The sequence below is a fragment of the Camelus bactrianus genome, chromosome 21 (genome assembly GCF_048773025.1).
Source record: "Camelus bactrianus isolate YW-2024 breed Bactrian camel chromosome 21, ASM4877302v1, whole genome shotgun sequence".
Taxonomy (NCBI): domain Eukaryota; kingdom Metazoa; phylum Chordata; class Mammalia; order Artiodactyla; family Camelidae; genus Camelus; species Camelus bactrianus.
Genome location: NC_133559.1, coordinates 5,365,345 through 5,379,980, shown reverse-complemented (window position 1 = coordinate 5,379,980; position 14,636 = coordinate 5,365,345). Strand labels below are relative to the sequence as shown.

The 14,636-nt window shown below is 54.0% G+C and overlaps 1 protein-coding gene across 5 annotated transcripts; it reads right to left on the bottom strand.

Moving 5' to 3' along the window:
- Positions 1 to 229: 229 nt before the first annotated feature.
- ZNF687 (zinc finger protein 687) lies at positions 230 to 9,033 on the bottom strand. Of its 5 annotated transcripts, none has more exons than XM_010958430.3 (9): positions 8,836 to 9,028; positions 3,694 to 5,818; positions 3,365 to 3,543; positions 2,785 to 2,961; positions 2,526 to 2,688; positions 2,037 to 2,369; positions 1,800 to 1,912; positions 1,445 to 1,586; positions 230 to 1,339 (listed from the first exon to the last, which is right to left on the bottom strand). In XM_010958430.3, the coding sequence occupies exons 2-9, from the start codon at positions 5,800 to 5,802 to the stop codon at positions 845 to 847; spliced, it is 3,711 nt and encodes a 1,236-aa protein (XP_010956732.1). In that variant the 5' UTR covers positions 5,803 to 5,818; positions 8,836 to 9,028; the 3' UTR covers positions 230 to 844. The 5 variants fall into 5 exon arrangements, with proteins under 5 accessions (XP_010956732.1, XP_010956733.1, XP_010956734.1 ...); XM_010958431.3 differs by having other exon boundaries at positions 3,694 to 5,813; XM_010958432.3 differs by lacking the exon at positions 8,836 to 9,028 and adding an exon at positions 7,333 to 8,694 and having other exon boundaries at positions 3,694 to 5,813.
- Between the last annotated feature and the right edge of the window lie 5,603 nt (positions 9,034 to 14,636).

The window sequence follows — 14,636 nt, the reverse complement described above, 5'->3', positions numbered from 1 at the left end:
CATTTCTGAGTTGTATTTTTTTTTTTTTTTTTGGAAGTGTGGGGTAAGCGATGGGGAGTGAACAGATGCCTCAGCGTCCAGCATACAAAAGGCACCACACAGAACGAGGTGGAATACTGCTTTTTTCCTGCCTGTCTCGGTCAGTACCACCTCCTCCCTGAGAAAGGTCTGCCCAATTTTGACCCTCGCCCCCTCCTAGGACATGTCCACATAAAAAGAGGAGCCTGAATGGGAATTAAACCACAAGCAGTTTTAATGGTCTGGTTTTCTCCCTCCCATTCCCCCTACTGTTAGTATTATTATTACTACAAGAATAAAGGATTCCTGAGAGCCTGTCCTCTTCTCTCCCTGGGACCCCCTTGACAGGACTCGTCCCCACCAACCCCCACCCCCCTAGATTTCTGGGGAAAAAAAAAAAGTGAAAGGCACTGCAGGGGTGGGGGAGCTTGAGTGCCAGGGAGTCTGAGGTGGGCACGAGGGCAGGGGCAGGGCTGCCGTCTGTGCCCAAAAGTGTTGAGGAGCATGCCCCTGACTGCCCCAGCTTCGGGCCCTCCTGTCCTCCCACCCGCCGCCCCACACGGGGGTCTGCAGCCAGAGAATAATTAGTGTTGGGCTCAGAAAGGAGGAACGGAGGGCCCACTCTACTAGGACCCGCGGGCCAAACCCAAGGGGGGACTGCAAATAACTACCATCCAGAAGAGCTCGTCGTCCTTGGGGCCGGGGGGACGAGGAGCTGAACAAGACATGAATAGTAATGGAACTCCCCAGCCCAGGCGCCAGGCAGCAGCAGTGACCCAGGCTCCCAGGGAAGAGGGAAGAGGGCTGGTCAGTCCACGCCTGGGGCCTAGTTGTCCCCACTGCCCCCTTGCCGAGCCCTGATAAATGCCATGCCGTGTGTGCGGAAATGGGTCTTGAGGTTGAGAGGGCTGTCACAGCTCTTGCCGCAGACCTTACAGGTCAGCGCGCCTCCAGAAGCAGGCAACGGTGAGTCTCCACCCTCTGGATCAGACCTGGAAGGAGGGGGGGCCTCCTCCTCCCCGTCCCCCAGGCCCAGGGCAGCGGCACTACCCACACCCCGTTTCTTCTTATGGCTGATGAAACGGTGCCGGCTCAGGGAGCCAGGGGAGGCAAAGCACAAGCCGCAGTCGAGGCACTGCTGGGCGCCGCCGTCCACCCTCAGCCCCATGAGGCTCTGCTCCGCTGAGCCACTGCTTCGGTAGCGCAGGGCACCGTGGCCTCCTGCCCCGGGGCCACCTCTCGGGGACTTGGCTGGAGGCGTCGTGCTGTCAGGCTCCTCGCTGCAAGAGTCAGAGGACTGGCGGCGTTTCCGTCCTGGCCCCTGGAGAAGAGTGAAGGATGTGGGCCTCCTCGTCGTCCCCCACTGTCCCTGGCACACCCACCCACTCCCACGGCCCTAACACAGCGGCTTGAGCCTCTGGCCTACCTGGGCTCTGGCACCGGGGCCCCGAGCCAGGGCACTCCCCCGGCCTGGGGACTGGGCCCCAAGCGGCAAGCCGTGCCGGACCTGGACGTGTTTCTCCAGGATCAGGCGGCTGCTGAAGGTGCGTTTTCCCTCTGTGCAATACCTAAAGGGGAGAGCGGGCGGGTGGGCGCCAGGGGCACAGCCCAAAGACCGAGGCCCGTGGCTTGAGCAGATGGGCTCCCAGAGCAGAGGGAGGCCTCAACCTTCAGTCCATTCAGACCTAAGAGGCAGGGGGAAAGGTATTTTGGGGAACCAGGGTTGTGGAGGGGGACCCTGCTGGGCAGAAAAGAGGAAGGGGCAAGAGGGCAAGGGTTACCTGCATGGGTAAACTCGCTTGATACCCTCGTGATTGACCCTGACGTGGCGCCTCAGGCTGGGGGCGGAGCAGAAGGAGCGCTCACACAGGCGACAGGGAAACTTTTTCACTGACTAGGACAGCAGGGGGAGGGGGATCTCAGAGCCAGGCTCCAGGACCCCATCCCCATAGCCACACAGCTCAAGCCCAAGGCTGCCCCTCCAGCCCATCTTGCTCCCCTGGGGGCGCCCCACTCACCTTGCCGTGCTCCTTCTTCATGTGAGCCACATACTCATCACGCTCAGGGAACCAGGAGTGACAAAGGCCACAGGTCCAGCCTCCAGGGCCCCCACCTCCGCCCTTGATGCCTTTGCTCCCCAGTTCTCGCCGGGGCCGTTTGGTGGGGCGAGGGGGCGAGGGGGAGCTGGGCAGTTCCTCCTCTTCTGAGGATGAGGACGACTCCTCGGTAGGGGCAGCTGCTCCTCCCCGAGACACAGCCAGCTCCTCAGGCTCAGTCTTGGGGGTCAAAAGGGCACCCCCAGCCCCTTTCCCAGCAGTCTCCTCCGCTACACGCCCAGACTGATGGGTGTTCTGTGAGGCAGATGAGAGAAGATGGCTGTTACGGGGGAGGGTCTGGCTTTGTCAGAGTCCTGGTTTCTCCCCTGCCCCCACTTCCTAAGGGGCGTGTGACCCTAGCCCCAGGTCCACACAGCTGAGCACCCAGCCCCCGTCCCTTGACTCCTGTACCTTAAGATGTTCCAGCATGGTCCTTTTTTGGGCAAAAAGCAGAGGACAAGACGGGCACTTAAAAACACTGACACGCTGGGGCAGCAAGTGCTGGTCGAAGTGTGAGGAGAGGAGGGGTTTGTGAGTGAAGACCGTGTCACACATGGCGCACTTGTAGATCATCCTGTGCGGGTGGAGAGGACAGTGAAGACACCCTGCCCCATCGAGGCCCAGCCCCGCTCCAGCCCACCCCTCCTCATGCTCCCTCCCTGGGTCTCACTTGGCCTGCTGCGTGTGGAAGCTAGGATGCTGGGTATAGAGGTGGGCGTGGGCGCTGGGTGCAGACTTGAAGGCCATGGGGCAGATGGGGCACTTGTGGAAAACCTCGCAGTGCGACGTCTGGATGTGGGACTTGATAGAGTTCACACCCCCAAACACCACTGCACAGCTGGGGCACCTTGGGGAGGAAGTGGGAGGCACTGTGGTGAGGTAAGGGGGCATCTCACAGCCACCCTCCACAACACACTCATTCTTAGGGACTAGGTGGACTCTGAGAAGTTACTCAGCGGTGGAACATGTGCAGGTGGAGAAAGAAGGAAGCTGCAGAGACCTAGTTCCCCACGGGAGGCCTGTGGAGGCAGAGCTGGGGCCACGGAGGCGGCCCTCCTCGCTCCCAAGGTGGGGAAGGAAAGACAGAGATCTCAGGCCATGCTTCCCAACACACCAAGGTTGAGGGGTTCCACAGAAGAGATGGGGCTCTCCTTGAGAGGCCATCTGAAAGACTAGTGCTAGGAGCCACAAGGCCATTAAGTGCAGGGGGAAAGTGTCGAGACACTATGGGGAGGAGAGGTGGGAGGCACCTGTATCCCACGCGGCGAGAGAAATGCAGACAGGCCTCCCGGAGATGGGTCTGAAAATTGGCTTGCAGGAAGTTGCCCCCGCACTCAGGGCAGACATGGGGAGGTCGGTTCTTATGCATGCGCTGGTGGGCGCTGAAGCTGCAGCGACTGGGGAGCATCATGGGGCAGGTAGGGCACACCTGTCGAGTGGGTTAAAACAAGGTGAGTCAGTGACGAGTGATGTGTTCCCTATTCCTTCTCCTAACCAAGACCACAACACCTTCCTAGATCCTGTCCCCATGGGATCTGGCTGTCCCCTTCCCAGGGAGGGGCTGCAAAAGGCAACTCACATTGCTGGTGGCCCCAGCGGCAGGGGGCCCGAGCTGCTGGAAGTGGGCGGCCATGCCAGCCTTGTCCCGGCACTGCTCCTTGCACTCCAGACAGCGAAAGCACGTGTAAGCAGAGGTGGCAGGGACAGCAGGTGGCTCCGTCGAGAGCGGCAGCACAGGGGGCTCGGCAGCAATTGCAGTAATGGCGGAGGAGGTGACGGCCCCGTCCCCCTTGCCCAAAGCAGGCAAAGCTGGAGGTCCGAGGGCAGGTGGGACAGCCAGCAGGGGCGTGATGTCCGGCTGCCCCACCATCTGGTCAAGGGCCACCGGCCTCATGACCAGGTGTGAGCACTGCATGACGAGCCCCTTGTCCTTGTGCTCGCGGGCGTGCAGCAGCAGGCTGCACTTGTTGAAGAAGACCAGGCGCCGGGCGCAGTGGTTGCAGGTGACCTCGATGCGCATGCTCCGGCGGTCGTAGTGCCGCGCCAGGCTCTTCTCCAGCGAGAAGGCATCCCCACACTCCAGGCAGCGGTAGCCTGTCGGTGGCAGGGCCAGCCCGGCCTCAGCCGGTGGACTCAGGTTTGGCCGGTAGGCAGGCAGCAGGTTCTTGCTGTTGAGGATCTTGTTGAAGGCCTCCACCAGGCTAGACTGGGTCCGTGAGATCACCGTGCCACCCCCTGCCCCTGGCCCCGTGGCCGACTTGGAAGGCTGCACCATCACCACCGAGGCACCATTCACCTTCTGTCCCCCTGTCCCCAGCCCTGCCCGCCCCTCTGCCTTAGGCAGGGCTTGGGGCACCAGACCCAGCACATTCTTAGCCATCGTCTTAGGGCTCGTGGCAGTGCCCCCAGGCAGAACCACAGCTTTGCGGGCCACGCTGGCCGCCATCAGCATGGCAGTACTTGCGTTCTGAATGGTGGCCACAGGGAGCACTGTGCCCTTTAGCCTCGTGCCATCACCCAGTTGGACACTCACCACCTTTGGGCCCTCAGGTGTCGGGGTTGCAGGGGACAGCTTCAAGAGGCTAGCCTCTGCCAGGAAGCCCGCCTCAGCCAAGGGGGCAGGGGGATCAGGGTCTGAGGGGACCCGGGTTACAGTCCTTGTGATGTTCCCACAGGATGTTTTAATGGTCTTGATCCGCACCTTGAGAGGCCTAGAGGAGCTGGAAGAGGCAGGGGAGTCATTGCTGTCCTCGTCTGCAGCCTCGGCTCCACTAGAAGGACTCTGGGGACTTCCTGGGGGAGACTTGTCCACTGGTCCCTCATCCTCTTCTTCTTTTAGGGACTGACAGCCGGGCACTTTAGGGGAGGCGAGAGGGCTCTGGTGCCCTGGAGACTGCTTGAAGAAGGGCACCCCAGCAACCTGGGAAGGCGAGGTGCTGTCAGGGATGCCCATGGCCTCAGGGCTAGAGCCTGCGCCTGGCCGAGCCAGGCCCTGGGGACGAAGAGGGCTGCAGCTGTCCTGCTTCAAGGCCCCCAGCGGCGGGGGAGAACCAGGGGACAGCAGGGCTGGGCCATTCTCCCGGGCCAGCTCAAAGGGAGAGGGGAAAGGAGGTGGGGTCATGGCCCCTTCCCGAGGTGGGGAGGGCGCAGAGGGAGGCAGAGGATCAGGGTGCTCCCCTGGCTCAGGCCCAAAATGAGCAAAGAGATCCAGGGAAGCTTTGCCTTCCATGGATTTTTCTTTCCAGGTACCCCCACTGGGAGGAGCTGGAGAGTGGGGGGTTCCTGGAAGGGATGGCTCAGGGCCCCCAAAACCATTTTGCATCAGACGAGGTCCCACAGGCCCTTCCTTAGTCATCCGCCCAGCCCGGGCCCCTTCCCCTCCTGAACTCCCAGCCAGGCACTCCAACTGCTCCGGACACACAGTGTTCTTGACAATGACGCTGACTGCCGAGATGTCTGGTGGCGGTAGGCCATGGTCAGAGGCCTGGGCAGAAACCCCAGGCCCATCCCCAGCAGCTGCTGCTGTTGCTTCTCCAGATTCACCCCCTCCACTGGGTTCTGGCTTCCCTGAGCCTCCTGGTCCCTCATTTTCTTCTGGCCCAGAGTGGATAGCTTCATTTGCATCAATGTCGGGGATGTCAAAGGCAGCAAGAAGGTCGTCAAAATCAGGGGTCTTCATGTCCCCCATGGCAGCAAGTCCTAGACTTGACAAAAACAGCAAAGAGGGAGAAACTAAGACCTCTGGTTCTCCTCCCTCAGGATCTCCATGTCCATCCCCTCTCAGAAGCCACTCGCACTCTGACTTGGGTACACCTCTACCACAGTGCAAATCGTAGAGAGCTGGTGAAGGCACCTGGTAAGCCAAACACTAAAATTGAAAGGAAGTTAGTGTGCACATTCCAGGGAGGACACCAAGATCCAGAAAAAGCAAAGGAGGACACTTTCCAGAAATACAGAAAAGAGATAAGGGTAAGAGGGAATTCAGTGCGCATCTTGTTTGAAACCACCTCAGCCCCTCCTGTGCCCAGCACAGAATCAATCCATCAATCAATACTACTATTAAGGAGGAGGAGGTACACAATGCTCTAGGTTTAAGGGCTCATTCACGGCAGAATGGGATCATTCATATTCTTCATGGATTTCCTGAGGACCACAGAGATCTGAAAGGCCATGTGTACAAAGGGGCAGTGACAAGCCAAGATGCAAGAACTGATCCTAATTTCAGCTTTATCAATAGCCTGCTGTATAAGCAAGTTACTCCACTGCCTTACTTTGGCTGTCTGAAAGAGGGGACAAGTAACCTATACATCATAGGGTTGTTCTGAGCATGGTATGGATCATAAACATGAGAGTCAGAACCAGAATATGATTTAGTATTACAACTAGGACAATAAGGACACGCCAGGTCAAGGAGGCCCTGGGAGAGAATAAGCACTGGAAATCTACGGCTAGGGTCAGAGACAGGAGTCAGGGTAGTGTGAGGTCAAGTCTGGGGCACTTGGGGTCATCACTGGCACCTGAAGATCTAACTAGGTTAACAGGGAGAAGTGGACTCAGGGAAGTTGCCCAAGAGACCAAGATGGAAAGAATAAGGCACAGGAACAGAAAGAGACACAGAGAAAAAAACAGGGGAAAACCGTGACAGCAGCCTGGTCACAAGGGCCCCAGCCTAGGCCTCTCCTGTCACAAACACCTGCTGCTCGCTAACCTACCTTCCCAAGAGTGCCTGGTCCTCGCCTGGCCAGCCCCTCCCTCCCTCTTTCCCTCCCTCTCTCCCCATCTTGCTCTCTCAGGGCTAAAACTCCAGGGTACTATTATCCAGCACAGCTGCCACAAGGGGGACAAGCCAGGCCCCTCACCCCTGTCGTTTCTGCTCTGAGCTCCTCACCCCAGTTTATCCCCAGTTCATACTGCTTACCCTTTTCATTTTCCCTTGGCAACAGTAGCCCAGGAAGTCTCACCCAACCCTAACCTGTCCTAGTACGCGCGCGCACGCACACACACACACACACACACACACACACACACAAATCCCACAAGACTTATGAGGCACTAAACCAACAAGGAGACCAGCCTAGAGCCTGCGGAGGACCCAGGTCTGTTCCCTGTTTCTCCCCACATGTGCTTCTATATCTAGGAAGAAGCAACTGAAGAAGTCTCTGTCCTTACACGTTTCCTGCCCAGGATGCAAGCCATTTCCCAGGGCCAATTCTCTCACCTCTTTCCAGCCTTTAAACTGTAACTGGAGATAGTCCCAGCAGGTGGCAGCTGGCATTGCAGGGACCAAGGTGGGGGTGGAGGGAGAGGGTACCAACTAGAGGAAGAAAGGGGAGTCCTCCCCTCATTCCCCCCTACTTAATTCTGCAGGCTCTGGGTTTAAACAAAGCCCTCCACCCCTTGCCTCTGCTCTGCTGGATCGCTAGGGCCCTCCTCTGCCTGGCTCTCTCCGGACCTGGAAAGGCCCGAGCTACCTTCCACTCAGGCCCTCAGAAAAGTGGGCTGGTGGAACATAGATCACTGGGGACTAAGAGAAAACATCTGCAAACTCGCCTCCCCCAAGCAACTCCCCCTTTGGCGTCCAAGTGACTTAGAGGTCATCGGATAGCCAAGATCATGCAGCGGAGCTCAAGGCCGAAGAGGCTTCCCCAGCCCCACGGCCCAGGCCTTTCTACGGCTGCTGCGCCTTGTCTCTTGGGCTCCAGCCCCCCTCCTTCCCTCTGTTCTTCCCCAAAAGCCAAAGGAAGGGGCTGAACAGGAAGAGGGTGAACTGGCCTCGGTCGGGTGGGGGCTCCACGTCCCTTTCCCTGGCCCGCGGCCTGCTGCGCAGAGGAGGGCGAGGGGCCGGCGGCCGGGGGCGATTAGGCTGCCGCCAAGCTGGGCAGCGGGCGGAATTAAGTCCCTGCCATCTGCCGAGGACCGGCGCGGGGAGCATGTCCAGGGTTGCGGGGAGGGGGCGGGGTGTACATGGGAGAAGCCAAAGGGGAAACTAAGGCGCGCGGCTTCTCTAGCTCTCACCAGCGTGCTAAGGGAAGGACGGGCCTCGGCCAGACCAGGCCCTCGGGGAGCTGCCGCGCAGCACCTCTCGGCCCAGGACTACACCGGAGTAGGGGAGGCGTGGAAAGAGAGCGCTGGGGAGGGGACAGTCTCTGCCTGACTCGCAGCTCTCCAGCCGGGGTCCGTCCCAACTCCGACCTCCTCCCCTCCCCTCCCCTCCCCGAGCAGCCTCCTTCTCCCGCGGACTTCTAAGGCTCTCTCGAGATGGGAAGGGTCGGAAGGCGCGCGGCGGCCCGGGGCGCGAGCCCGAGTCCTGCCGGGGCCCGGACGCTGACCTGCGCCCCAGTCGGGGTGCAGGCTCCTCTCCGGCCTGGCACAGCTCCCCCGCCCCCACTCCCGGACACGGACACCATTTTAGGTCGCGACATCCCGCAGCCTTCAGTCCCCGGGCCGCGCTTCGGACGCCTCTTGCGGTGGGGGCGCCAGGGGTTGAGGACCCCGACCCTCCCTCCACGCTTATCCTGCTAGGGGCTGTGCTTTCAACAGGCTTGGAGTTTCGCCCATCCGCCCCAAGGAACGGGGGCGACGTCCGGGCCCTCCTAGAAGCCATCCAGAGGGGCGGCGCGGTGAGGGGGTTAGTTGACCAAGTGGGGGAGGGAGGGGGTTATTTATCCGTCCCCCCCAGGGGGCGGGGCCATAGGCGGGTATTTACCCCAGGCATGCTTACTTGTTCCGCTCCCAGTGCGGGAAGAGACCCGGCGGTCTCGCCTCTGCTCTGGCCGCTGCCGCCGCCGCAGCCGCCACCGCCCTCCCCACGGCCGCCGCTACTTCCTGCTTCTCTCCCGTTCAGCCTCCCCCTCCTTCAGCTCCCTTCGCGTTCCCGGTCTCGGCTGCCCGCTTTCGCACTCGCCATTGGCCAATCCTCCCGTCGTTCAGTACTGCGCCCCGTCCAGCTCCGCACTGGGTTGGCCTAAAATACTGCCTCTCGGAACTAGCGCCTCACGGCCTTCCCAGCCTCATTGGGCAAGGAGCCTAGTCCTTCTGGAGATGCTTTTCCCCATTGGTTGCGCCAGGGCCCACCTGCCCCCCATCTGTGCACCTCAAAGATGATTGGCTTCCGCTACTGTCGCTTAGAAAGAAGCCAATCTGATTCCAAGCTTCCCTACTGTAGGGGGCGACTATCCCAGGTGCGTCTCCGCCTCAACACTCCCTATTGGCTGTGATCCTTGAAGCCTGCAGTTCACTTATGCAAATTTAAAGAACTCTGCTTTTATTTGGTGGGCACTTTGAGAGGAACCTTGTTGGCCCTGAGTGGAGCCCGGATGTGTAGGTCTGTCTTCTCAAGCTAAACCACAATGTCGATCATGCCATGCATAAGTCAGAACGGAACGTCACCGAAAACATTACGTCATCTGGTTGACCATTTCCTCGCGGTTTTCCCACTATCTAAACCGTCACATAATCTGGATGGATGGGATCCTCGTACGGGCCAGCGCCTGGGTGATGGCGTCACCCACTGCTCCTCCCTCTGCAGGAGGGCTTGGAGCAGGGACGGGATTTGGAGTGTGGAAGGAACCGGCACCTGAAGCCTGGGACGGGCTTGCAGACCGGAAGTAGGGGAGAGGTGACGTTAGGACTGCTGGCGTGGCCTGGACCATTTCCAAAGGGATCTTAAAGCAGCATTCTAGTAGGCGTCCTAAGCACGGGTATGGGGAAAGGGGAAAACCCTCACCACGTCCATTTCCCATTTAAGAGCTCTTTTCCCCGCCCCTAGCACGGGCTGGGGGTGGAGTCTAGGCCGGTTTTCCCGCGCTTTGTTGTCCCGCCTCCTGGGCGGGGGAAGGGGAGGGGATGCTCGATACACTAATCACCAAGCGCTCGCAGACTTCGCCTGCAAGCTCAGCGTGCCACCTCTCGCGCACCCTATGCGGCCTGCGAGCCTGCGCATCCTGACTTGCACGCAGCCCCTGACAACTTGGAGTAGTTAATTAAGGTAGTTCTGTTACTCTGTCCAGGGGGAACCCCTAGACCCAGGACTATCTGGCACGCTCTGAGAGTTTGCTTAGTTAATAGCGACTGTATTGAGGTGTGAATCGAAACCTCTGGCCACCACTTAGCACATGGTTCTAATGGGCAAGTCGCTGAACTTCCCTAAACCATTTTTTTCATGAGTAAAATTGGGATTATGATGCCCACCTGACATGACTGTTTTTGTGAGCATTAAAAGCGTTTGGAACGTAAAAGTGCTTTGTAAAGTGATGGGCAGATGGAATTAATGCCCCCTTCTCCGCTGCCGTCTTTCTCAAGATTACCTGCAGTTGCTCCAACTCACAGAGCCTCTTCCATCTCTGAACAACTAGAATCGCACACTGGATGTAGCCAACTAGCATTCTGTTCCCACCTTCTCTGAGTCTTCCTGTATGGAACCATAATTACTACTCTTTTTGGGGGGAGGTGGTAGGCACTTAGGTCTATTTATTTATTTATAGAGGAGGTGCTGGGGATTGAACCCAGGACCTTGTACGTGCTACACATGTGCTCTACCACTTGAGTTATACCCTCCCCCATAATTACTACTCATATATGCGTACTACATGTGGGACCTATTATAAGAATTTACGTATACTAACTCATTTATTCTTTACCAAAACCCTGTGAAGGAGGTACTATTATTATCTCCACTTTACAAGAAGGAAACTGTGTCACAGACAGATTAAGTTAGGTGACTTGCCCAAGGTCAAAGGTAGTGGAGCTGAGATTCTTGCAGTCCAAAAAGTTAAACATTTTTTCACATACTCTCTTGCCAAGAGGGTTCTGGATAGGTTTGTTCTTCACTTAGATACACTAATTGTATTTAAGAAATATTTTAATATTAGTCAACTAATATTTCTTGAAGGCCATCTATAAGTACAAAACTGTTGTGGGCACTGGGGATACAGCAGTGAACAGAGACAATGAGGATCCCTGTCCTCATGACATATACAGTCCTGTGGAGAAGGCAATAAATATGATAAATAAGTAAAATATATAGAAGCATGTTAGCAATGATCATTGCCAAGGAGAAAAATAAGGCAGGGCTATCAAGCCAGAAAAGCCAGAAAAAGACATGGAAGAAATGTAAATGCACATTGCTAAGTGAAAGACGCCAGTCTGAAAGGGCTATATACTGTATGATGCCAACCATGTGGCATTCCAGAGAAGGCAGAACTATGGGAAGCAATAAAAAGATCAGTGGTTGCCAAGCATTCAGATGGAGGGAAGGATGAATAGGTGGAGCACAGGGGATTTTTAGGGCAGTGAAACTATTTTTCATGACACTGTAATAGTGGATACATGATATTATACTTTTGTCAAAAGCCCTAGCATAAGATATGGACTTAAGCTCATAATCACGTGTCAGTATTGGTTCATTAATTGTAACAAATGTACCACTAATGTAAGATGTTAGTAAGAGGAGAAACTAGGGGAAAGGAAGTGTGTAGGAACTCTGTAATTTCTGCGCAACTTGTCTGTAAACCTAAAACTGCTCTAAGAAATAAAGTCTATTAATGAAAAAAAATTTATGAAAAAGCAAAGCAAGGAATGAGGACAGGAAGTGTGAAGAGGGTTGCAATTTTAGATATGGTGGACAGTGAAGGCTTTTCTGAGAAAGTTGGTGAGTGAGCTGTGCAGCTATGTGGGACAAGATGGCTTCCCTCCAGGAAGAGGGACTAAACAAGGTCTTGAGGTGGGTCTACATGCCAGAGAGGGAAGGGGGTGGGAGGAGTGGGTCAGATCACGGGATGCTTTGGGGGCTATTGGAAGGACTTCGGCTTTTTCTCAAAGTGAGATGGGAAGGAGACAAATGATGTGGTGGCCTGACTTACCTTTTAAAAGGGTTGGATATGGGATACGAGAAAAAGAAACTCAAAAATTTGGGGCCTGAGATAGTAGAAGAATGATGTTGCCATTTCCTGAGCAAGGAAGGCTACAGGAGAAGCAGGTCCTAGGGGAGGGTCAGCAGCTTAACCCATATGTTTACACACATAACTACATACTTGGGAGACAGAAATGTGAGTGTCATCAGCTTATAGACAGTATTTAAAATCTGGGTCAGAATGGATGAGATCACCAGGGAAAGAGACAAAGTCCAAAGAGTGAGCCATGGAGAACTCTGAAGTTTAAAGGTCAGGGAGGGGAGAGGAATCAGTAAAGGGGACTTAGAATAGCAAAGAGGAAAGAGGGAACCAGGAGAGGATTGTGTCCTTGAAGCCAAATAAAGAATGTTTCAAGGAGGAGGAGGAAAGAATTATGATGACCTGTCGAATACCACTAAAAGATCAAATAAGATGAAGCCTGAGAACTGGCCAATGGATTTAGCAAAATGGAAGTCGTGGGTGATCACAATAAGAACACATTAGGTGGATTGATAGCAACTAAAGCTTGCATATAGTGGGTTCAAAAGAATGGGGGAGGGGTAAAAAAGGAGACAGTGAATATAGACAATTCTTTCAAAGAAGGGAAGGAGAGAGATGGGCTGGTAACTGGAAGGGAAAGAGGGGTGAGGAAAGGACTATTTCAAGATGAAGAAATTGCAGTGTCTGCTCACTGGTAGGAAAGATCCTGCAGGCAGAAAAAACTGATTTCGCAGCAAAGAGATAGAGAAAAGTTCCTGGAGCCAAGTGCTTCAAAAGGTGAAGGGTGGGGTCTAGTTCACAAGTGGAGGGACATGGATAGTTCACCCATGATAACAGGAGAGAAGGCAGAATAAGTGCACATGGCGAGGGAGCTGTGGAAAGTCTCTCCGGCTGCTTCTCTTGTCACCGTGTAAGAAACAAGATCGCCCCCTAAAAGTGAGGATGATAAAGGAGCTAGAGGTTTGAGGAGAGAGAAGGTAGGAAAGAGGAATGAACTAGGAGACTGAGCAGTCAGGAGGTTGGAAGATTCATTTACAAGGATAGTAACAGGAGTTGTGTAGGAGAGAGTGACGGGGGCGGGGGCAGCAGATGGCTGCAACAAGGAGAGGTGGTGGGTGGTATAACCATGAGTGTGAGTGTGCATTTCTGGCTCCCCAAAGGTCCCTCCTGGCCTTTCCCGCACAATAGTTGCTACTATTCTGCTTCTATCACCATTGACTTGTTTTGGCTTTCTTGAGCTTCTTATAAATGAAATCATACAATATATAATTTTTGTGTATCTAGCTTCTTTCAGTATTTTGTTTGTGAGATCTAATTATGTTACAGCAATTAGTTTATTCTTTTTTTGTTGCTATGTTTTATTTCATTTTATGAATAAACCACAATGTATTCATTCTACTGTTGGTGGACACTTTGGTTGTATCCAGGTTTTGGCTATTGTAAGTAAAACTACTATGCACATTCTTCTCTCAATTTTGATGGACAGGTGCACTAATTTTTCCTGAGTATATACTCAGGGATGGTGGGTCTAGATGTGTATGTCTACTGTTAGGAGACAGTACAAGTTTTCCCAAGAATTCCAGTTTATTTAGACTCCCACCAGCAATTTGGGAGTGTTCCAGTTGCCCTATAGTATCCTCGCTAACACTTGGCATTGTCAATCCTTTTAATTTTACAAATTCTAGTGGGTATGTTGTGATATTTCATTGTGGTTTTCATTTGTATTTCCCTGATGGAAAATGATGTTAAGCGCCTTTTCATTATTCTTATTGGCCATCTGTGTCATCCCTTTTAGAGAGCTTGTTCAAGTCTTTTGTTCAGGATTTTATTGGTTTTTTGTTTTTATTTTGTTTTTCTTTGCTTATTGATTTGTAGTTTTTTAAAATATATTCCGGACACAAGTCCTTTGTCAAGTATGTTGATTCTAGATATTTTCTTCCAGTCTGTAGCTTGCCTTCCTACTTTCTTAACGGTGTTTTTTGGTGAACATAAACTCTTAAATTTGTTTTTACTTGCGAAATTCACATAACGTAAAATTTACACTCTAAAGTGAACAACTGAATGGCATTTGGTATATTCATATTGTTGTGTAACCACCACAACTATCTAGTTCCAAAGCATTTTCATTTCTCCAGAAAGAAACTCCATCCCCATTCAGCAGTTGCTCCCATTCCCCACCCCACCCCCAGCCCTTGGCAACCACCTATCTGTTCTGTTTCTATAGATCTAACTGTCTGGGTATTTCATATGCATAGAGTCACACAATATATTTACATCTGGCTTCTTTCACTTAGCAGAATGTTTTCCAAGTTCATCCAAGAAGTTCTCAATTTTAATAAAGTGCAATTTATCAACGTTTCTTTTATGGTTAGTGCTTTTGATATCCTGGTTAAGGTCAAGAAGATTTTTTTTTTGTTTCCTAGAAGCTTATTTGTTTTACTTTTCACTTTTAGGTTCACGATCTACTGTGAGCTAGTGTTTGCATGTGCTGTGAGGTTAGGGATCAAAGTACATTTTCCCCCCAGGTGGATATTCACCATTTAGTGAAAAGACCATCCTTTCCTCTACCGAACTGCAATGGAGTCGTATTGTGTCCTTGAACTGCATAGTTCCACTAACCCCCTGACAGCCT

Excerpts from the sequence above, each read along its gene's own strand:
- ZNF687 (XM_010958430.3), bottom strand. The coding sequence starts at position 5,802 with ATGGGGGACATGAAGACCCCTGATTTTGACGACCTTCTTGCTGCCTTT. Across the intron at positions 3,544-3,693 it reads CCGCTGGGGCCACCAGCAAT|GTGTGCCCTACCTGCCCCAT; the intron begins GTGAGTTGCCTT and ends CCCACTCGACAG. Across the intron at positions 2,689-2,784 it reads TTCCACACGCAGCAGGCCAA|GATGATCTACAAGTGCGCCA; the intron begins GTGAGACCCAGG and ends CCACCCGCACAG.